The following is a 24,148-nucleotide window of genomic DNA, read 5'->3' as shown; positions in this document are numbered from 1 at the left end:
TACAGTAATCAGATATCAGAGACATGTCTTTCGTGAGTGTTTCCTCGAGGATGTCAAACTTGGATGCCTGAGTTGCACAGCAGATGTCATCAGAGTAGATGAACTTCCTTGAAGAAGTTTCTGGGAGGTCATTGATGTAAATATTAAATAGCGTAGGAGCCAGAACAGAGCCCTGGGGGAGGCCACTTGAGACAAGTCTCCATCTGCTAGACTTGTCACCCAGATGCACCCGGAATCTTCTGTTTTGGAGAAGAAACGATATAGTATTGGCCACCCATGGAGGCAGGCATCTTGAGATCTTGACTAGGAGACCGCGGTGCCAGACCATGTCATAGGCTGCTGTGAGATCAACAAAGACAGCACCCGTCTTTAAATTCAAGTACATGACAGAGTAGCACACTGTCCCCGTGGATTCTGTTGCACGAAGTCTTACAGAAGATGCAAAAAGGAAGTAAGATGATTACAAACTCAAGTCAACGCTGCATGCATTACTTAAACAACTGGAATCTATTCTGCATGATTTACCAGATGAGCAACTTTGCATAATTTGAATCTGTGGTATTCAAATGCATCCCTCCTAATAGGAGATATCACAATTAACTAACACAATTAACTCAGTGTGATTCAGTATTTATTTCAATTATCGTGGGCAAAAAAAAATGTGCGCATTTAAAATCCAGTACGGATCAAATGAGAATCCTATCACTTAACTTACACCAGGAAATATTAGTCACAAAATATTTATCTCCTCACTGTAAAACTAGCTTCTGTAATTTAATAGTCCTAGTATGCATTCATTCCTTTGCATTAAAAGACTATACATAATATATATTCACTAGAAAAGGTGGACTTTAAATATCAATAGAATCTTGATATAGTCTTTTCTTTCTTCTTCCATGCTTTCAAAGCCAGGGCAAAGACTGACAGAGCATTATTTACTCTCGAGCTTGCTTCAATATTTCATGTCATAATGTATAGTAAGTGGCAATTCTTACAGTGCTAAACGATTTTTAGAAAATGAAAACTCACATTTATAAGTTTAGACAAAATAAAGCAGTAAGAAGTTTGGTTAAAAAAGGGGGGGACTTTTCGGAGTCTCCAGCTTGTCTTGGAAGATGCCTCCACGGCCATGATTGATCATGCCCTTCTCTCCCTTTCGTCTTATTGTAACTAATAAAGGTCATTGCTACTTTAAAAGGGGGGGAGGGGAGTTGAGCAGTAGCGCAGTGGGTTAAGTGCACATGACGCAAAGCCCAAGGACCAGCGTAAGGATCCTGGTTGGAGCCCCTGGCTCCCCACCTGCAAGGGAGTCGCTTCACAAGCTGTGAAACAGGTCTGAAGGTGTCTATGTTTCTCTCCCCCTCTCTGTGTTCCCCTCCTGTCTCCATTTCTCTCTGTCCTATCCAACAAAGAGGACATCAACAATAATAATAACTACAACAATAAAAAACAAGGGCAACAAAAAGGAATAAATATTTTTAAAAAAAGAAAGAAAAAGAAAATTGCAAAATTCATCCCAAAGTATACGCATGGTGTTGAGGACACACATAACTTTTGCTAACATCAACTATTTATCTGCAGTACAAACTAACACAATACACAGCATGACAATACCAGAATGAAATCACTAAACAGAATCATTTAAAGAAATGGCATATAGAGGGTTAAATAGCATAATGTTATGCAAAGGGACTTTCACATCTGAGGTTCCAAACTCCCAGATTCAATCCCCCATACCACCATAAACCAAAACTGAGCAGTGCTGTGGTTAAAAAAAAAAAGGGGGGGGGTGTCAGGTGGTAGCACAGCGGTTTTAAGCACACATGGTGCAAAGCACTAGGACCAACATAAGGATCCAGGTTTGAGCCCCTGGATCCCCACCTGCAGGGGAGTCGCTTCTATCTTTCTCTCCTCCTCTCTATCTTCCCCTCCTCTCTCCATTTCTCTCTGTCTTATCCAATAACAATGACATCAATAACAACAACAATAATAACTACAACAACAATAACTACAACAACAATAATAACTACAACAACAATAAAACAGCAAGGGTAACAAAAGGGGGAAAAGCAAATTAAAAGAAAAAGAAAAAACTATGAGCAAAAATTTGTAACTTCTTGGAATTTATTGGAAAGTCACATGCCTTTTCCACAACTTCCTCATAGCTGTTTTCATCTCCTTATTCCTCAAGGTATAGATAAGTGGGTTCAATAGTGGAGTGAAAATGGTATAAAACACGGAAAGGAGCTTGTCCACAAAGAATTGACTGAAAGGCCACACATAAATGAAAATGCAGGGCCCGAAGAAGAGCGTGACCACCGTAATATGTGCAGAGCAAGTAGAGAGTGCCTTGGATGCACCACCAGTAGCACGCTGTTGTACATTGATGAGAATAACTGTGTAGGAGATCAGGAGAAGCAGAAAACAGCTCAGGGAAAGCAACCCACTGTCTGAGATCATAAGTATCCCTAAGATGTAGGTGTCCATGCAGGCAAGCTTGATCACAAGGGGAAGGTCACAGAAGAAGCTACTGATTTCATTGGGTCCACAGTAAGGTAAATTCACAGTAAAGGCTACCTGACTGATGGAATGCACAAATCAAATGGTCCACGATAGCATCACCAGCTCAATGCACTTCTTCCAGCTCATCACGGTCATATAATGCAAGGGTTTGCATATAGCTACATATCTGTCATAGGCCATGGATACCAGAAGCACCATCTCAGCCCCACCAACAAAATGTAAGAAAAAGATCTGAGCCATACATCCCCCAAAAGAGATGAGTTTCCGATCACTAAGAAAATCCCTTATCATCTTCGGAGTGGCAAAAGAGGCCAACCATATGTCCAAAAAAGACAGATTCCCCAGGAGAAAGTACATAGGAGAAGAGTGGAGGCGGGAGTTAGAAACTACAGTGGCTACAATGATGGTGTTACCCATGACAATGACCACATAGAGCCCAGAGAAGAATATAAAGAAAAACTTTTGAAGATGCCGTGAAGTGCAGAGTCCTTGCAACACGAATTCTGACACGAAGGTATAGTTCTGCAGATTCATTATTATCAGGTTTCAGATTTTATCTTGAATTTATATAAAGGAAAGAGATAGAAGTGAAAGTTCTTGATAACCCTGGAGGCAAAAAACAAAAAAGAAGTGAAAATTCTTGTCAACTCCCAGGCATAAGAAAATGATCGATTCAATCTTACCTCAGTATTGTTTATAATGTGTAAGAACTTATTTTAAATACAATATGTAGGACACTAAAACCAAGTCTATACTTATATGTATATTTACCTTTCTCAAGCTTTAATGTTTCTTTTTTTCTTTTTTTTTTTTTTACTAGAGCACTGTTCAGCTCGGTTTATGGTGTGAGGGATTGAACCTGGGAATTCAGAGCCTCAGGCATGAGAGTCTCTTTGCATAACCATTATGCTATCTAGCCCCTCCCAAACTTTAATGTTTCCTTAGAGGCAGTTCAACATTTGGGAGGCTCTGGTGGAGGTGAGAGTTGCAGGAACATTTTTTTTTTTCCTCTTCCTTCTCTACTTTTTGTACATGGAACAACGTAACATCAGTCAAGTACAGAATTTAAACCAAAAGTCTTTAGAAGGATGAAAAATATGAAGATATTCTGAACATTAGTTGGGTATATTCTAAATAGCATTATGTTCTCTCCAACTATGTCAGTACCACTGAAACAAAAATAGGTATTTGTTTTTAAGAAACAGACCTAGAAAACAATTACACAAACTTTATCACACTTGTCTCCCTTCTCTCATTTTCATTTATCCAAAGACAAAACAAAATTTAGCAAAGGCTAATGTTCAACTCAAAATACTGCTTCCTAAGGAATAATGAGTTGCAATTTCTCACACAGATAGCCTACTAGGGATTTCTTTTTTAAAACAAAGTACTTATGTTCTTTATTCTATGTGTGTGACGAGAGAACGGGGTGATGAGAGACGGGGGTAGAGAGAGACCAGGAGGGAAGGAGGGAGTGGAGGAACAGACCAGAAGACCACTCCAGTTAAGGCAGTGTCAGGGATCAGACCAGAATCTCATGCATGCAAGTCCTACAGTTCTACCTCGACCTGTCTCCTCCGATAGAGTGCATGAGGACCTAGGTTCAAGCCCCAGCCCCCCTACCTACAGAGGAAAAGCTTTATCAGTGGAACTGCAGATGTCTCTCTTTTTTCTTTTTTTTTCACTTTTAGGATAGTTTGGGGTTTTTTTAAATTATTTTTTAATTTTTTATTTATAAAAAAGGAAACATTGACTAAACCATAGGATAAGAGGGGTACAACTCCACACAGTTCCCACCACCAGAACTCTGTATCCCATCCCCTCCCCTGATAGCTTTCCTATTCTTTAACCTTCTGGGAGTATGGACCCAGGATCATTGTGGGATGAAGGTGGAAGGTCTGGCTTCTGTAATTGCTTCCCTGCTGAACATGGGCGTTGGCAGGTGGATCCATACTCCCAGCCTGTCTCTCTTTCCCTAGTGGGGCAGGGCTCTGGGGAAGTGGAGCTCCAGGACACATTGGTGTGGTTTTCTGTCCAGTGAAGTCTGGTCGGCATCATGCTAGCATCTGGAACCTGGTGGTTGAAAATAGAGTTAACATACAAAGCCAAACAAATTGTTGACCAATCATGGACCTAAAGGCTGGAATAGTGCAGATGAAGAGTTGGGGGGTCCCCATTTTGTAGATAGCTAGTAGGCATATTTTAGTTCTATTCCAAAGGGCCTGTGGCTATACTAGTGGGGGGTTTTTTGTTTGGTTTTGGTTTTGTTTTTATTCTTTTGCCTGAGCCTGAAATCTGATGTGCAGGTGGATCCTAATTATTGTCTGGGGAGGTGATGTCATGGCTGGCAGTAGGACCTGAAAACTGGATAAGGGAAGAGTAGTAGCTCCCAAATATGGAAAAGGTGTATAAATATTACTGACTATAAACCCCATCGATTTGATGTGATCTGGGGCCCATATTTAGCTTAGGAGCCTATGTGACCTCTGCATCCCTGTAGATCGAGCTCACATTCTGTGGTCATAAGTAGGAACATTCCAAGCTGCCCCAATATCAGAACCCATCTTCCTCAGGTGTAGCATAGAGTATATTGTTCAGCCTCCTTTCGGAGGATGGAACATTCTCTACCGTTGTTGATCCAAGTTGAGGGCAAGGTCCTATGGGGGCCCACAAAGGGGTCTATTGTGTTATTCCTGATAGAGACGACCAGTAACAATGGAGAGAGAGTCTAGGCCCATGGTGTCTGTTTGGGAATCTCAGGACTCCCCAATTAGGACCCCAGGTCTCTCTCTCTCTCTCTCTCTTTCCCTCACTCCTTCCTCCCTAACCCTCCCCCATTGCTTTCTGGCCCTGTCAGGAAGGAAGGAAGGGAGGAAGGAAGGAAGAGGAGAGACCTGGTGGAGTCATAATGCAGGCACTGAACCTAAGGATAATAATGGTGGCAATGAGTGAATAAATAAATAATAAATAAATAAACAGCATTTGCATTCCATAAAATTCACACCTTTTTGTTTGTACCATCATCTCACATATGACTGATTTCACCATTCCTGGATGAACTTTTTCATTCATTTTATTTCAGAGATAATCTACCTAGTAAATAAAATTAAAAATAAAATATTAAGAAGATATTGTATAAACCTCTTTATAAAAGCATTGACCAGAATTCCTCATGACCAGTACTGCAAAAGATGTAGAACTAGTTTTCATATACTTTTGATTATGTTTCTCTTTTTAAAATTTGAAAATGTAGGAAGTCGGGCGGTAGCGCAGCATGTTAAGCGCACGTGGCGCAAAGCCCAAGGACCGGTGCAAGGATCCTGGTTGGAGGCCCCGGCTCCCCACCTGCAGGGGAGTTGCTTCACAGGCTGTGAAGCAGGTCTGCAGGTGTCTATCTTTCTCTCACCATCTCTGTCTTCCCTTCCTCCCTCCATTTCTCTCTGTCCTATCCAACAATGACAACATCAACAACAATAATAATAACTACAATAACAATAAAAAACAACAAGGGCAATAAAAAGGATAATAAATAAATATTTTAATTTTAAAAATTTGAAAATGTAACATAAAATAATTACATATGTATTCTCTATTTATTTATCACTGGGGCTCAGTACCTGTACCATTCCACCATTCCTGATGAGCATTTTTGTTTGCTTCTTTTCTGTTTTTCTTAATTATCTTTATTTGTTGGATATAGTAGCCAGATATTGAGAGGGAAGGGGGACACTGAAGGAGAGAGAGGCAGAGAGACACCTGCAGCCCTGCTTCACCATTTGCAAAGCTTTCCCCCTGCAGGTGGGGACCGGGACTCGAACCCTGGTACTTGTACACTGTAACATGTGCATTTAACCAGGTGCACCACTACCTGGCCCCTCTTTTTTTGACTATAGCACTTCACATCTCTGGATTAGGGTGCTGCAGGAGATTGAACCTCAGACTTCAGAACCTCAGTTATGAAAGCCTTTTGCATAATCATTACACTATCTCCCCCACCAAGAACCATTTTTTTCTAATGACAGACAGGGAGAAAGCGGAGAGACAGAGAGATACCTGCAGCACTGTTCCACCACTCAGAAGGTTTCTCCCCACCCCTATTGGTAGGGACTGGGAACTAGAACCTGAATCTTTGCAATTGGTAACTTGTGCACTCTGGCAGGTGACCCACCACCCTGCCCACAAATACTGTTTTTGTCAAGCTTCTACAAGGAACTAAAGTAGCATAGTCCAAATCTAAAATATACAAAGATGCTCTAAAACTAAATATTGGTGACAGTCGCAGAACTCTGAAAATCACTGAATTGTGCTCTTTAAATAAGTTAATTTGGGGCATGTAGAATATAGTACCAGGAGTCAGGCGATAGCTAGCGGGTTAAGCGCACATGGAGCAAAGCTCAAGGACCGGCGTAAGGATCTGGGTTAGAGCCCCCGGCTCCCCATCTGCAGGGGAGTAACTTCATAGGCAGTGAAGCAGGTCTGCAGGTGTCTGTCTTTCTCTCCCCCTCTCTGTCTTCCCCTCCTCTCTCCATTTCTCTCTGTCCTATCCAACAACAGTGACATCAACAATAACAATAATAATAACTACAACAATAAAACAAGGGCAAAAAAAGGAATAAATAAGGTTTAAAATAATAAATAAATGACATAAAATAAATCTAAACAAGTTTTTGCTTTGTTTTGTTTTTGTTTTGTTTTTGCCTCCAGGGTTATCGCTGGGACTCAGTGCCTGTACCACAAATCCACTGCTCTTGGAGGCTATTTTTTCCTTTTTGTTGCCCTTGCTGTTATGATTGTTGTCATTGTTGTTGGATAGGGCAGGGAGAAATTGAGAGGAGGAGAAGATGAAGAGGGGGAGAGAAAGACAGACATCTGTAGACCTTCTTCACCGCTTGTGAAGCGACTCCCCTGCAGGTGGGGAGCAGGGGGCTTGAACCAGGATCTTTAAGCCGGTCCTTGCATTTTGCACCATGTGCATTTAACCCGCTGCGGTACCACCTGACCCCCCCCCCCAATAGGTTTTTAATTTAAGTGAGTAAGATCATTAAATGAAAAGAAAATTTTCAAAGAAAAAAAAGTGAGGCTGATTTTTTTTTTCTTAGTTCTGGTTTATGATGGTGCGAAGGATTGTACCTGGGACCTGTAAGCCTCGGGCACAAAATTCTCTTTGTGTAACCATTATGCTATCTATCCCAGCATGAGGCTGATTTTTTAAAAAACCTATATTTATTTATTGGTTAGAGACAGCAGAAATTGAGAGGGAGGGGGGAGATAGAGAGGGAGAGAGACAGAAAGACACCTAAAGCACTGCTTCACCGCTCCCAAAGCTTTCCCCCTGCAGGTGAGGACTGGGAGGCTCAAACCCGGGTCCTTGAGCACTGTAACATGTGCGTTCAACTGGGTGCGCAACAGCAACCCCCCGCCCAGGCTGATTTTTTTTTATACCCTCAGCTGTTACATAAATAAATAAAATCATTTAAAAAATCATTGTAATTGATAAGGCAATGTGATTTAATCTGGTGGTGTAATGTGCAGTATAATAAAATAGTCTCTGTTTGACTAACACCTTCATATATGTGTCTACTATGTCTATACCAAAGGCTACTTACTAATATGAAGTTAAGGTGCTCAGCACTGGCACTTGAAATACATCCTGCTGTTTGTATTTTGAATCACTATGAAACTTTTGAAAGCAGAGAAGTTTTCATCATCTTTTCCTCCTTCTCCTACAAAAAGGTTCAGAAGAAAATAGTAGCTAGAAAACTTCAAATCTGAGTCTTCCTTGGTCATAAGATATAAAATGACTTCTCTTGCCGAACAAAGAATCCCTTTAATATAGGTCATTCATGTCCAAGTGAGAGCATAAAACATCTTAGATTGGACAAGTGTGGTGATGAATCAAGTTCAATTCCCCAAGTGACAATGGAGAAAAGTGAGTCAGAGTATGTAATCAGTGCTGTAAGCATTTCAATTCAAAAAGGATCATGTGTTATTATCCAATTAATTGGGTACAAAATGGCCTTGCCCTTTAAATAAGTAAGCTGACTAGTTGTATTCTAAATATGCTCTAAATCTGTCAGCATAAGTAAACTTAGTCACACATAACCCGTGGGAGGAAGCTTACTTTTACCAGGAGGATCAGCTTTCTATGTGCCCAAGTATTTCCTCCACCAGATGCGTGTGTTCATTCATATATAATGAAATCTAGTGTCCGGATTACTTTGCACCACGTTTATAATTATCATTGCATTTAATTACCAAATCACTTGAAGTTAATTTAGTCATCTGCTAATACTTGTATTCTATTTATCAGTATCCTAGAATATGCTAATGGAAGAGAATGACAGTTACAACTATTCACGTGACAGTTAATTCTATATTAACTATCTGGGCATAAACAAACCAGCAGGGAATGTCTCTGCCATGATAGCCTCCAAGTGTAATAAAATATCTCAGATTCTACCATCGCATAATAAATTGTGTTTCACATACAAGGAATCTCGGAAAACCATTCTAAAATTCTGCTTCTCATTTAAAGCAGACAGATACTAATTTCTAAGGAAAGGTTGTGAACGTAGTCTGAATGCATCAGTGTCATTTATTTCTGAAATGCAGTTAGTATGTATATATAGAAAATTGAAACACATGAACTTACCAAATAATTGAATATATATATATATTCATAACTGTCTCTGAGACTTAAAACTATGGTGGTTTTCAGAGTGCACTTGCCCATGGCAGGGGAGACAGAACTAGGGTGGTGGGTGCAGTGTGGGATTAAATAAATATTTTTTTTAAAATGGTTAACTTTAGTACAATAAGTACTCTTCATAAAGCGAGTATGCAATGATGATCAGGTTTAAAAAATGGTGAACTATCCAGCTGAGCTATTTTGCCAGCTGCTGGCTTCAGATTTTGCAACAACAGAAGTTCTGACATTCCAGTCTGCTCTAGTTTAGATGGCAGATACTGGCTGGACTTGCCCTGTCTTTATAATCATATGAGGTATTTCTCATATGCTCATTTCTCTGTGCTCTCTAACTAAACTACTCAAGCAGATACACAAAATACAAAGTCAACAAAGAACTCAGAAAGTGAAAGGGTAGTAGTTAAATAAAACAGAGGGCGAGGGAGTCAGGCAGTAGCGCAGCAGGTTGAGCGCACATGGCACAAAGCGCAAGGACCAGCATTAAGGATCCCAGTTTGAGCCCCTGGCTCCCCACCTGCAGGGGAGTTGCTTCACAGGTGGTGAAGCAGGTCTGTAGGTGTCTGTCTTTCTCTCCCCCTCTCTGTATTCCCCTCCTCTCTCCATTTCTCTCTGTCCTATCCAACAATGATGACATCAAAAACAACAATAATAACTACAACAATAAAAAAAAAACAAGGGCAACAAAAGGGAAAATAAATAAATATTAAAAAAAAAAAAAAACAGAGGGCGAGGTTGGTAGTGCACACAGCTGAGCATACATGTCACAATCAGCCAGGACCAGGTTCAAGCTTCTGATCCCCACCTGCAGGGGGAAATCTTCAAAAGCAGAGAAACAGGGTTGCAGGTTTCTCTCTCTGCCTTCTTCTCTGTGTTCCCCGCCCCTCTTGATTTCTCTTGGTCTATATCCAATAAATAATAACATGTAAATAAAATATTAAATAAATAAAATGTGAAAAATCTTTTAAATTTTATAGTTCATAGTTACCAGAATGGTAATGAGAAGACTGGGAATGATAAGGGGGTGCATATAAACCAGGACAAATTGAATGCAAATGTTGAGTTTCATTGACAAACATCTCAAACCTTCATAACTTAATAAAGCAAAATGCCTCAAGGAAGATAGAAAATTCTAGACAATATACAACAGGTAATATTACAGCAGAATTAAACTTTAATTTAAAATTAATTAGGAATTCATGTATTTCTCTTTGAAATTATCTTTGTATAGCTAAATAACAACAGAACTGAAATCCAACACAAAAAAACTAATGAACTGTATTATCAATCCTGTGATACCCAAAGTCAGTACACTTTCAATTTTTTTTTTCTCTCTTTTTGTCATCACCAGGACATTACTCCTAAGGGCCAACTTTTCAGACAAAGACAGAGTTACAGAGGGAAAGACACCACTTCACCAAAACTTGTCCACAGGCAGTAGTGGCCAGACCTGGGTTACATGTATGACAAAGCAGACACTCTCCCACATTAGCTAGCTGGCACAGGTCACTAATTTCTCTTTTCTACCTCACTAGTATTCCATTGCTATAGGTAGATCCTCTTCTTGACATTTTGCCACCACTGATCTAATTTAGATCCTTCCCCTCTCCACCCCACACCTTCCTGGGCACCATGTGACTTAATGCTGTTCAGTCTACAGCACTCGTGAAGATTTAGTTCTTCCCTCTTAGGCTATCAGTTGTTTGAAGTCCCAGACAGAGTTTCTGGCAAGCTGTAGGCTCACAAAACTTTATGTGGGAAATAGTTGGATGTGTTGTGATTATGGCAAGTGACTAAAAACCGAATATATTAAACAGGGATCTCAGGGACTGCACTGCACTTATGTGTACTACCCAGTGTGTATTGAGTATGTGAAAATTAGTGTCTACTACTGAATATATTCAACGAGATACGTGGACTAAACAATTACGTGTGTCACCTATGTCCACTTTCTTTTTTTTGCCTCCAGGGTTATCACTGGGGCTCGAAGCCTACACTATGAATCCCGAGGCCATCTTTCCCATTTTGTTGACCTTGTTGTAGTTGTTATTGTTGTTGGATAAGACAGAGAGAAACTGAGAGAGGAGGGGAAGACAGAGAGAAGGAGAGAAATATAGACACCTGCAGATCTGCTTCACTGCTTGTGAAGCAACACACCCCCCCCAGCAGGTGGGGAGCCAGAGGATCAAACCCGGATCCTTCCGCTGGTCCTTGTGCTTTGTGCTATGTGCACTTAACCCGCTGTACTACTGCCCAGCACCCCCCCCCAGTTCACTTTCTAAATACAGACTACCACAAAAAAAGAAAAACTATAATCACAACAACAGTAATATGGTTTTAAGGATTAATATGCTAAAATGAAAAAGAACGCATAAAAAAAGCTTTTGAAGATAGAGAAGCCAACACAGAGAATTTATTTATTTGCTTATTTATTTTCCTCAAATTGTATGAAAGGAAGTGGTAGAGGTAGGAGTCTAAACCCATGCCCATTGGGAGGGTGAGGAAACAGAGCTTTGGTGATGGATGTGGTGTAGAACTAAACCTTGTAAACTACTATTAGTCATAAGTAGAAAATGACTTTAAATTAAATTGAATAAACACGTTTCTTACAGACCGCAGGTACCGTGTTTTTAACCCCTTAAAGGGGACAAGAAAAAAAAATTAAAAGGATTGCTTTCTTAGCAACTATACCTGCCATTTTCTTGTACAAAACTTGGAATACTTTAAAAGTCCTTTCTTTTTTCTTTTCTTTTCTTTTTTTTTTTTTTTACCATCAGAGTTATCATTGGTGCTCAATTGCCTGCATGGGTCCAGTATTTCTGGCAGCTATTTTTCTTTTTTTTTTTTTCCTGAGACAGAAAGAAATAGAGTGGGGAAGAGGGAGGTGGGAAGAGAGCAAGTTGAAGCACTGCTCCACCATTCCTGAAGCTTCCCCTGGCAGGGGGGGACCAGTGGCTTGAATCCAGGTCTTTGTACATGTAACAGGTGCAGTCTTCCAGATGCACCACATCACCCCACCGCCCCACTCCTTAATGACATCCACACTGATGCCAGCTACAAAGAGTGTGTCGAATTTATATGCCGAGTCCTTATCTTCTTAATGGCGGCTTTGACCTCTTCGTTCCTTAAGGTATAAATAATGGGATTTAAGAGAGGCGTGAAAATTGTGTAAAACACAGAAAGGATTTTATCTACAGAGTACCTGTTGAAGGGCCAGACATAGATAAAGACACAAGGGTCAAAGAATAAAGTCACAACTGTGATGTGTGCTGAGAGGGTGGAGAAGGCCTTGGAGGACCCACTAGCAGCCCGGTGTCTAACTGAGTATATGATGATTGTGTAAGAAACCAGCAAGAGGAGGAAGCAGATGAGGGACAGGAGGCCACTGTCAGCAACAACCAGGAGTTGCAACATGTAGGTATCCTTGCAGGCAAGTTTGATCACAAGGGGAAGGTCACAGAAAAAGCTGTCGACGACATTGGGGCCACAGAAGGGCAAGTTCAACATGAAAGCCATTTGACTGGATGAGTGCACAAATCCAACTGCGTAAGAGGTCAACACTAGTCCAACGAGCACTCGTGGGCTCATGATGGTCATATAGTGGAGGGGTTTACAGATGGCAACATACCTATCTATTGCCATGGATACCAACAGCATCATCTCACTGCCACCCAGAAGGTGCATGAAGAACATCTGAGAATAGCATCCCCACCAAGAGATGGTCTTCTGTTCGCGGAGGAAATCCACAATCATCTTAGGGGTAGCAAAGGAAGCCAAGATCATATCAATACAGGAGAGATTTATAAGAAGAAAATACATCGGTGTGTGAAGGCGAGAGTCAAAGGTCACCGTGACCAAGATGAGAAGGTTCCCTAACACAATCCCCACATAAACAGCAAAGAACCCCAAAAAGAATAAGATCTGAAGATTCTGAGATTTGGAGAGCCCCAACAAAATGAACTCAGATACCACTGAGTAGTTTACCCTTTCCATGTCATCCCACCATCGTCAAAAACATGAGAATAAGGGGCAAGGTATTCACATTTACAAAAGAAATGGTTTGTGTTTGTGGCCCCCTTTTATTACCAATGCCTTCTACTTTTGTCCATTTTTGTTGTTTGGTGAGCTCTTAAATGATCCAAAGAGGTATAGCAGATAGTCAGCAGAATTCAGAATATAGTTTCTGAAAGACAAAAATAATACAGTACATGAAACCACAGTTGTATTTATGATCAGAAGACCTCAATATAGCACCTAACAGAATTTACTCATTGGACAAGAGAAGGCAAGTGACTTTCCTCAATAATTTTAATGATAATCAAAATATTAAATGAAGTCTGATGTGTTGTGTGCCATAAAGTTTTCCTAGTAAGATAATGATCACAGCGAGCAGTAGATTCACAGAATAATACTGTTTTTCAAGTTGGCAATGACAACTATAAACCATAGATCCAAGATACCCAAAAAGTATTTAAAGTTGATCCTAGTGAAAATCTATGAATTTAAAATATTAAATTCACTTTTAAATATTTTTTGAGTTCTTAAGATAGACATGTACTTCTTCTCTTTTTGTACCAGCCTCTCATAGTTCATTCTGGTAGCTATTAAAATGTTCTTTACTATGGTCCGGGAGGTGGCGCAGTGGATAAAGCATTGGATTCTCAACCATGGGTTCCTGAGTTCAATCCCCAGCAGCACATGTACCAAGAGTGATGTCTGGTTCTTTCTCTCCTCCTATCTTTCTCATGAATAAATAAATAAATTCTTTTTTAAAAATGTTCTTTGCTCCCCAAATCTCATCTGCTATGCTCTTAACTTTAGGTTCCTGATTACTAAACAATTAGTTCTGCTTTATATCTTTTTTTTTTTAATATTTTATTTTATTTATTTATTCCCTTTTGTTGCCCTTGTTGTTTTATTGTTGTAGTTATTATTGTTGTTGTCGTTGTTGGATAGGACAGAGAGAAATGGAGAGAGGAGGGGAAGACAGAGAGGAGGAGAGAAAGATAGACACCTGCAGACCTGCTTCACCGCCTGTGAAGCGACTCCCCTGCAGGTGGGGAGCCGGGGTTCTGCTTTATATCTTAATACTTCTCAGTCACTAAGTTGCAGATGCCTGTGGTGAAGCAGGTCTGCAGGTGTCTCTCTTTATCTCCCCCTCTCTGTCTTCCCCCTCCTCTCTCCATTTCTCTTTGTCCTATCCAACAACGACAACAAGAATAACTACAACAATAATAATTACAACAATAAAAAACAACTAGGGCAACAAAAGGGAATAAACAAATATTTTTTAAAAAGCACACATTGGATGGGGAGCTAGCATAATGGTTGTGTATAAAGAATCTCGTTCCTGGGGCGGGGAAGACAGCATAATGGTTATGCGAACAGATTCTCATACCTGAGGCTCCAAAGTCCCAGGTTCAATCCCCCGCACCACCATAAGCCAGAGCTGAGCAGTGCTCTGGTGTTTCTCTCTCTCTCTCCCTCTGCATCTTTCTGAAAAATAAAATAAATAAAATATTTTTTTAAAAAAGAAGAAGAAGAAGAAGAATCTCGTTTCTGGGGTCAGGCGGTGGCACAGTGGGTTAAGCGCATGTGGCGCAAAGCGCATGGACGGGCATAAGGACCCCGATTGGAGCCCCGGCTCCCCACCTGCAGGGGAGTCACTTCACAGGCGGTGAAGCAGGTCTGCAGGTGTCTGTCTTTCTCTCCCCCTCTCTGTCTTCCCCTCCTCTCTCCATTTCTCTGTGTTCTATCCAACAACTAACAACATCAACAATGGCAATAATAATAACCACAATGAGGCTACAACAACAAGGGCAACAAAAAAGGGGGGGAAATGGCCTCCAGGAGCGGTGGATTCATGGTGCAGGCACCGAGCCCAGCAATAACCCTGGAGGGAAGAAAAAAAAAAAAGAATCTCGTTCCTGAGGCTCTGAGGTATCAGTTGAGGTCTCAATATCCATCACCCTACTACCACTGCCACAAACCAGAATGCTAAGCAGTGCTGGGGTGGGAGGGGGAAGGGGGCAGCTTTTTCTCATGCAAAATTTAAAATTATTTTTAAATAAAAAGCAGCCTCATAGCTCTCTATATATCTTTCCATATTTTTCCCTGTTTTTTTATTTTTTATTTTTTTTAGTTTCTTTACTGGGGAATTACTGTTTTACATTCGACAGTAAATACAATAGTTTGTACATGCATAACATTTCTCAGTTTTCCATATAAAAATACAACCCCCGCTAGGTCCTCTGTCATCCTTCTTGGACCTTATCTTTTCATATTTTTAAAGATTTTTTTTTTTTATTTATGAGAGAGAAAGAGAAAGAACTAGAGTACCACTCTGGTGCATTTTGTGCTGAAGACTGCACTCAGGACTGCACCTTTGCAAGTACCGCACACTCACTGGGCTCCATTTCATACTTTTGTCTTTGCCTGTTTTGTTTCTTTTAGGGGATAAAGACATGAATTTTGAATTGAAATTTTTAATACAAATGCATAGGCTCGTGTATACTAAAATAAATGAACTGAGTTTTAGAAGCTGGAATTTACTTATAGAAGATTATATCTATCAAAATATGATGCGGAGGGGGCCGGGCAGTCGCACAGCGGGTTAAGGCGCACCAACTAGCCTTAAGGATCCAGGTTTGAACCCCCGGCTCCCCACCTGCAGGGGGGTCGCTTTACAAGTGGTGAAGCAGGTCTGCAGGTGTCTTTCTCTCGCCCTGTCTTCCTGTCTTCTCTCGATTTCTCTCTGTCCTATCCAACAACAATGACAGCAACAACAACAACAATAATAATAACAACAAAGATAAACAACAAGGGCAACAAAAGGGAAAAAACAGTCTCAAGGAGCAGTGGATTCGTAGTGCAGGTACCGAACCCCAGCGATAACCCTGGAGACAAAAAAATACATATATGCTGAGGAAAAGACATACTTTGACTGATCATCTGGCTGTGGTCTACAAAGAATAAATGCCCAGCTGCTAGTTGACATATATATATATATGAACTCTAGTAAAATTATATTTTAATTATTGTTATTTTAATTATCTATAATATTTTTAATGTTTATTTATTATTCCCTTTTTGTTGCCCTTATTGTTTTTTATTGTTGTAGTTATTACTGTTGTTGTTATTGATGTCGTTGTTGTTGGATAGGACAGAGAGAAATGGAGAGAGGAGGGGAAGACAGAGAAGGGGAGAGAAAGACACCTGCAGACCTGCTTCATCGATTGTGAAGTGGAGGGCCGGGGGAATCAAACTGGAATCCTTTTACGGGTCCTTGAGCTTTGCTCCACCTGCTCTTAACCCACTACGTTACTGCCTGACTCCCAGTTATTTATAATCTTAATACAGAAAAATTGGAAACAATAATTACAGTTTAAGTCAGATTTACCAAAAGCATAGTCTTGTCTACACCATACTAAAGCAATTTAACTGACATTTTTTTCTTTTTTTATTTTTATTTTTTATTTATTTAATAATGATTGACAAGATTGTAGGATAAAAGGGGTATATTTCCATATACTTCCCACCACCAGCATTCCCTGGCTGACTTTTTTGAGTGGGCCAGAAAAACGGATGCGTTAGGTCTGTCAGATACTTATTTATCTATTTATTTATATTTATTTTACCAGAGCACTGTTCAGCTCTGGCTTATGGTGGTGCAGGGGATTGAACGCTCGACCGGACCTGCCAATGTACGCGGATGTCTTCGCCCACCCTGTCCAACGCTTGATGTCACGTCGCCCAGTCTGGTCCCCTACGCCTACACTGAACTTCTCTGTTCCAGTCTCTTGGAAACAGAGCTGGCAGTCAGCTGAGGTAAAGAACAAACACCTCATCACAGACCCCTGCGAGCGTCAACCCGGCTTTGACCTAGCACGTTATGATTGGGCCCTCCTCAATCGCTATCGAACAGGCCATGGCCGGTGCGCCGCTATGTTCCATCGCTGGGGAGCCAGAGACGACCCGAACTGCCCCTGCGGCTCCAGACAGACTATGACCCACATAGTCAACGACTGCCACCTCTCCAGATTCAAAGGAGGTCTCGAAACTTGACATCAGGCTCAACCTGACGCTGTTGACTGGCTACGGAAGAAAGGCAAACGCTAGAAGAAGAAGGGGATTGAACCTGGGACTTCAAAGCCTCAGGCAGGAGAGTCTGTTTGCATAACCATTATGCTATCTACCCTCTGCCCGGTCTGCTAGATTTGACAGGGTAAAGGAATAGTAAGCATCTTTGAAAACAAAAGAAAAGATTCTATTCAACCAGTTACTCTTGAGTAATTATTCTTGTTATGAACTGTAAATATTATAAATTCTAAATCTTTTACTTATCCATTTATTTATTGATGAGAGAAATAGGAGGAGAGAACCAGACATCACTCTGGTTGGTGACATCATGCTGCCAGGGATGGAACTAGGTGATCTCATGCTTGAGTCCAGTGCTTTATCTACTGTACTACCTCTGAGCCCACATGAAAAAAACTATGTTTTTTTTTTCTTTCTTTATTGGGGGATTAATAGTTTACAGTGGACAGTAAAATACAATAGTTTGTACATACATAACATTTCCACATAATAATACAAGCCCCACTAGGTCCTCTGCCATCCTGTTCCAGGATTTTACCCCCCACCCCCACCCCAGAGTCTTACTTTGGTGCAATATACCAACTTCAGCCCAAGTTTTGTTTAGTGTTTTCCCTTCCTGTATTGTGAAAAAAAAAACTATAGTTTTCACCGGTAATAACAGTGGCATGATGAAGTTTAACATGAGAACTATTTAACTGAGAGAAAATAAAATTATTACCTAGACTATACTAAAGTATACCCACCTTAATTATTTTCCACTTACATTGAAAATATGTTTGTATAACAATCCAAAAACATGCCTTCTAGAATTCTATAACTTCATGACATTAACTTCTAAACTTCACACCTGAATATGCCTATGGCTAGGTATTAAAAGACTGTGTCCAGAAATGTTGCTATATTGTTTTGTTGTATATTGACTTACCAGTTCTACTGAGCATTTCAAAACATTACTTGATCCAGAACATAATGAAACCTGGAGTATTTCTGTCTCCAGAAATAATAGTATGATTCCTAAATGATGGCATATATGAATATTTTCTCAGAAAAAAAGAATCACAAATATAGTATGGGCGGTAATGAAGAGATGATGCATTTTGAGAACTAACAATACCCAGCTGATGAGCAAGCACCAATGGGAATTATTAAAGATGCTATGTTGTTTTCCTTGAACAACAGAGAAAATTCTTTTATGGACTCCATAATTGCAAACACTATTGTGTTGCTTGTGGACATCAATTAGGAGAAGCATGTTAAGCCACTGTCTGGAGTGCTCCAACAGGAAAGTTGATCTGAACAGTACTAGAAAATGTGGATTGTGAAGATATAATTAATATTTACTACATATGGTGTATTGCACCAAAGTAAAGGACTCTGGGGTAGGAGGAATTGTTCAGGTCCCGCAACATGATAGCAAAGGAGGACCTAAGTAGAGGGTTAGAGCGGTATGTAGAAAACTGAAATGGACCAGACTGTGGTGCACCTGGTTAAGTGCTCACATTACAGTGCACAAGGACCCAGGTTCAAACCCCTGGTCCCCATCTACAAGTGGAAAGCTTCACAAGTACTGCAGCAGGCTTGCAGGTGTCTCTGCTTCTTTCCCTCTCTATCTCCTCCTCCCCTCTTGACTTCTCTCTGTCTCTATCCGATAATAAATAAGTAAATAAAATATTTGAAAAAGAAACGAAAACTGAGAAATGTTACTCATGTACCAACTACTGTATTTTGCTGTTGACTATAAACCATTAATCCCCCTCCAATAAAGAACAAAAAAGATTTACTAAATAGTGACATTAGACCTAGCAGAGTTTTTTAATTGAAGTAACTTTGTTTTACAGGACTGTATGTTTCAAGACAGTAATTCCATCTCTCTTTAGATTGTGTCTTATCACAACACATAGGATGACAATATTCCTTTCTCATTTCCCTTTTGACACTCTCTACCTTCTCTTTACTCCTTTAGTCATCTCACTTCTGCAGAAGAATATTAGGATTTGCTTTTGTGTGTGTGTGTGTTTTCTCTTTTTTTTTTTTTTGTCTTTTCTGATTTTTTTTTTAATTGGGGAATTAATGTTTTACATTCAACAGTAAGTACAATAGTTTGTACATGCAAAACATTCCCCAGTTTCCCAAATAACAACACAACCCTCACTATGTCATCTATCGTCCTTCATGGACCTGTATTCTCCCCACCTACCCACCCCAAGGGTTTGCTTTTATTTCGCTTTTTCAGCTTGTTTGCTTTGTTTATTTACATCTCACTTATGAGTGAAATTGTCCATTATTTGTCTTTCTCCTTCTCTCTTATTCTGCATAACATGACCATCTCGGGCTCCAACTATGTTGTACCAAAAGGCAAGGTCTCGTTCTTTCTTATCACTAAATCGTATTCCACTGTATGTGTATATCAGCCACATCTTCTTGTTCTCTATCTATCTAGATACCTATCTCTCGTTCTTTTCATTTGCATGGTTTCTCCGATAGAGTTCATGATATTTATGGGCTTCACATTGAATCAAACTTCACCTGGTCTCTAACTGACATCTTGAGAATTCTAGTTGAGTTGTGGAGCACTGGCTGACTCAACAGCCTAACTTGATTCTCTATCAGTGACTAAGAACATCAACATCTCTCTCTCTCTTCCCCCCTCCCCCCTCCTCCCTCTTTCCCCTCTCTTCCCCCCCTTCTCTTTCCCCCCCTCCCCCCCTTTCTTTCCCTCTTTCTCTCTTTAAACCAGGGAACTGCCCAGCTTTTGGCTTATGATGGTGCTGGGGATGGAACCTGGGACTTTGGAGCCTCAGGCATGTGAGTCTCTTTGCATAACCATTATGCTATCTACCCCAACTCTTTTTTTCTTTTCATTGGCTATTGGGAAAGAAGCAAAGGCCATTAACTGATTGTTAAAAGTATCCAGACTAATGATTCTTGCCAACTAACTCAAAAGTTTCAAAACAAATAAAGTAAACTCAGACCACTTCCCTCTTGAACTCTAAAATGTCCTGACCCTGGTGGAGCACAGCTTGGATGGCCTCTAAATTACGCACCTGCATCATGACCTTTACTCTTGAATAAACACACCTTATTATCTTTATCTCTTTATTGGATAGAGATAGTCATAAATGGAAAAGGAAGGGGATGGTAGAGAGTGAGAGAGACATAAAGACATCTGCAACACTGCTTCACCATTTGCAAAGCTTTCCCCTACAGGTGGGACTGGGGGTCCTTGAACATTATGACATGTGCACTCAACCAGGTGCACCACCCCCTGACCCCCAACACACTTTTTAAAAATATTTATTTATTTATTTATTCCCTTTTGTTGCCCTTGGTTTGTTTTTTTTGTTGTTGTAGTTATTGTTGCTGTTGTTGTCACTGATGGACAGAACAGAGATACAACAGAGAGAAATGGAGAGAGGAGGGGAAGACAGAGAGGGGGAGAGAAAGATAGACACCTGCAGACCTGCTTCACTGCCTGTGAAGCGACTCCCCTGCAAGTGGGGAGCCGGGGGCTCGAACTGGGATCCTTACACCGGTCCTTGCACTTTGCGCCACATGTGCTTAGCCTGTTGCACTACTGCCCGACTCCCAGGTTTTCTCTCTATCTTTTACTCTATTCTGATAGGACGTCAACATTATTGTCACCAGTCCTTTAGAAGAACCACTATATATAATTGGCCAGGAGATAGTCTAGCAAAAAGTGTATATCAAGTAAAGGGCAATTGTTATACCTACGATAACTTTTATTATAACTATCAAATAAGTAATGGCAAATACTTGAGGTTACCTATTACTTCTATTACTTCCCCAACTTGAGGCTAGACTTCATAAATAGAATACTTCATAAATAGATACAACAAATGGCATTCAATGCCTTAACAACTGGGGGAAGAAAACTCAACTTCTCAGACAAAGAAGGAACTACAAAAACTAGAAAGGGGCTGGAAAGGGGCACGAGGTTTGGTCACTTAATGATGGCCATTTGGTCAATGCCAGGCCACCTCATCACCTGGCATCCTAGTTAGGGAATCCTTGGGTTCCCATGTAGAAGCTGAGGGCCTAGACCTCTATGGGACCCCTCTCTTTACTATCATTTCAGGAATATCATCATAAGCCCTCACGTGGGCCTATCCAGGACTTTATCCTCACTACAAATAAGCAATGGTTAGAACTGCACTACTCTCCAAAGGGAGGCTAGGTCATCCTACTCTGTCACTCAAAGAAGACTGGTCCTGAAATAAGTGCAGCCTAGAATGTTCCCAGTTCTGACCAGGGACTGTGAGCTCAGTTTGATAAGGATTCAGAGGTTACACAGGTTCCTATGCTAAATATGAATAGACATGGGCAACACTGAAAATTAAAGTCATAATTATAGATTTGGCAGTCTATCAAAAATATATTCTAAGTCATACATCAACTGTGAACAAACAACCTCAACAAGAGATCAGGATCATAGTCCAGGGACTATATCCTTAGCACCCAGTTCCTTCTAGTCCAGTGTTCCAATGGGTCCTCTGAGACTTGCTACAAAAGTTGCTGAAACAAGGAAGTCTGGCAGTAATGCAGCAGGTTAAGCACATGTGGCGCGAAGCACAAGGACTGGCATAAGGATCCAGGTTTGAGCCCTCAGCTCCCCACCTGCAGGGGAGTCGCTTCACAGGCAGTGAAGCATGTCTGCAGGTGTCTATCTTTCTCTCCTCCTCTCTGTCTTCCCCTTCTTGCTCCAATTCTCTCTTTCCTATCTATCAACTGTCATTAATATTCGTGGGCACCAGCAGGCCGGGCAGCTTTGCGTCGGTGAACAGAGACTCGAGGACACAGGGCTGAGCTGAGAAGCTGCAGTTTAATCTTTATTCACGAGTGGGCAAATCACCACACCATGTGCTTCCCCATCATTCTCCTCCAGCGGCTGCTCCTGGGACTCTGGCCCTCCTTAGCATAGGGGGCGGGGAGAAAGAGTGGCACGAAACTAGCAGGGGCCAAACCAAATCTCTCAGAGGTAGGGGGAAGGGGACCAAACAAATACGAAGAATACCAACAATCAACGATGACATCAATAACAACAACAGTAATAACTACAATAACAATAAAAAAAACAAGGGCAACAAAAAAGGGAAAATAAATAAATAAATATATTAAAAAAGAAAAGAAAATTGCTGAAAGAACAACAAATGATACAAATCTACCAACATTAAAATGTATTGTAGGGTGGGGGAGACAGCATAATGGTTATGCAAAGAGACTCTCATGCCTGAGGCTCCAAAGTCCTAGGTTCAATCCCCTATACCACCATAAAGCAGAGCTGAGCAGTGCTCTGGTGTTTCTATGTCTCTCTCTGTCTGCATCTCTCTCAAAAACAAAATAAATAAAATATTTTTAAAATGTATTATAAAGCTACAATACTAAAATGGCAATAATTAATAGAATAAAAACACAAGAAAACTGAAATTTCCGAAGCAGGAATACATAAGATAGTGTTTTTTAAGATAAAAGTTCTGGGAGGTGGTGGACCTGGTTGAGCATACATGTCACAATGTATTAGGACCTGGGTTCAAACCCCCGGTCCCCACCTGTAGGGAGAAAGCTTCACAAGTGGTGAAGCAGGGCTACAGTTGTCTCTGTCTCTCTCCCACTCTACCTCCCCCTTCCTCTCAATTTCTGGCTGTTTCTATTCAATAATTAAATAAAAGATAATAATTTTTTAAAGATAAAAGTTTAAATTGTTCAAAATATAAATTTTCTATAAAAACATTATCAAAGGAAAATAAATTAAAACATATAGCTATTCTCATACTTATGGGCATCTAATTTTTGACAAGGGGGCCCAAACTATTAAATGGAGAAAAGAAAGTCTCTTCAACAAATGGTATTGGGAAAATTGTATTGAAACATGCATAAGAATAAAGCAGAACTACAACAATAAAACAACAAGGTCAACGAAAGGGAATGAATAAATAAATAAATAATTTTTTAAAAAATAATAAAGCAGAAGGGGTTGGGTGGTGGCACACAGACACATGAAGAAATTCTCCATTTAACGTAACATTAGAGAAATGCAAATTAAAACTACACTGTGATTCCATCTTGGACCTAAGAGGATGGCCTACATCAGCAAACAGGAAATGACAGGTGTTGGCAAGGCTGTGGAGAAAAAGGGACCCAACTACACTACTGGCGGGAATGCAGACTGACGCAGCCCCTTTGGAGAATCCTTAAGAAATTACCTTATGACCCAGCAATATCACTCTTAAGCATTTACCCAAAAGACATGCAAACGCGAATTCAGTGGAGCATGTGCAACCCTATGTTCATAACTGCATTACTCACAAAGGCCATAGAGTGGAAGCAGTCAAAATGCCTGTCAACAGATGACTGGCTAAAGAAATTATGGGATATATTAAGGAGTTACTCTCTTCCCTGATCCAGATTTCTGGTTCTTTTGCCAGCCATGACATCATCTCCCCAGACAATAACTTGTATCCACATGCATTTCAGATTTCAGGCTCAGGGAAAAAAGAAAAAGAAAAGAAAAAAAATTAGTATAGCCACAGGCCCTTGGAATATATACTAAAATATTACTACTACCTAGCTTCAAAATGGAGGAACCCCCCCCCCCAACTCTTCATCTGCACTATTCCAGCCTTAGGTCCATGATTGGTCAACAATTTGTTTGGCTTTGTATGTTAACTCTCTCAACCACCAGGTTCCAGATGCTAGCATGATGCCGACCAGACTTCCTGGACAGATAACCCCAATGTGTCCTGGAGCTCCACTTCCCCAAAGCCCCACCCTACTAGGGAAAGAGAGAGGCAGACTGGGAGTATGGAT

At 40.6% G+C, this 24,148-nt stretch overlaps 2 protein-coding genes across 3 annotated transcripts; both read right to left on the bottom strand.

The window, feature by feature from the left end:
- Positions 1-2,124: 2,124 nt before the first annotated feature.
- On the bottom strand, positions 2,125-3,057 carry LOC132533370 (olfactory receptor 4K14-like). The gene is given in 1 exon segment (XM_060174178.1): positions 2,125-3,057. A coding segment is annotated over 1 exon segment (933 nt).
- Positions 3,058-11,757: 8,700 nt separating this feature from the next.
- Positions 11,758-19,190, bottom strand: LOC132533369 (olfactory receptor 4K13-like). 2 transcript variants are annotated; one of them, XM_060174175.1, is made up of 2 exons: positions 19,180-19,190; positions 11,758-13,211 (listed from the first exon to the last, which is right to left on the bottom strand). In XM_060174175.1, the coding sequence occupies exons 1-2, from the start codon at positions 19,188-19,190 to the stop codon at positions 12,281-12,283; spliced, it is 942 nt and encodes a 313-aa protein (XP_060030158.1). In that variant the 3' UTR covers positions 11,758-12,280. The 2 variants fall into 2 exon arrangements, with proteins under 2 accessions (XP_060030158.1, XP_060030160.1); XM_060174177.1 differs by lacking the exon at positions 19,180-19,190 and having other exon boundaries at positions 11,758-13,219.
- Between the last annotated feature and the right edge of the window lie 4,958 nt (positions 19,191-24,148).

The sequence above is a fragment of the Erinaceus europaeus genome, chromosome 16 (assembly GCF_950295315.1).
Source record: "Erinaceus europaeus chromosome 16, mEriEur2.1, whole genome shotgun sequence".
Classification (NCBI taxonomy): Eukaryota; Metazoa; Chordata; class Mammalia; order Eulipotyphla; family Erinaceidae; genus Erinaceus; species Erinaceus europaeus.
The sequence above is the reverse complement of the archived record's forward strand: the minus strand, read 5'-3'. Positions and strand labels throughout refer to the sequence as shown.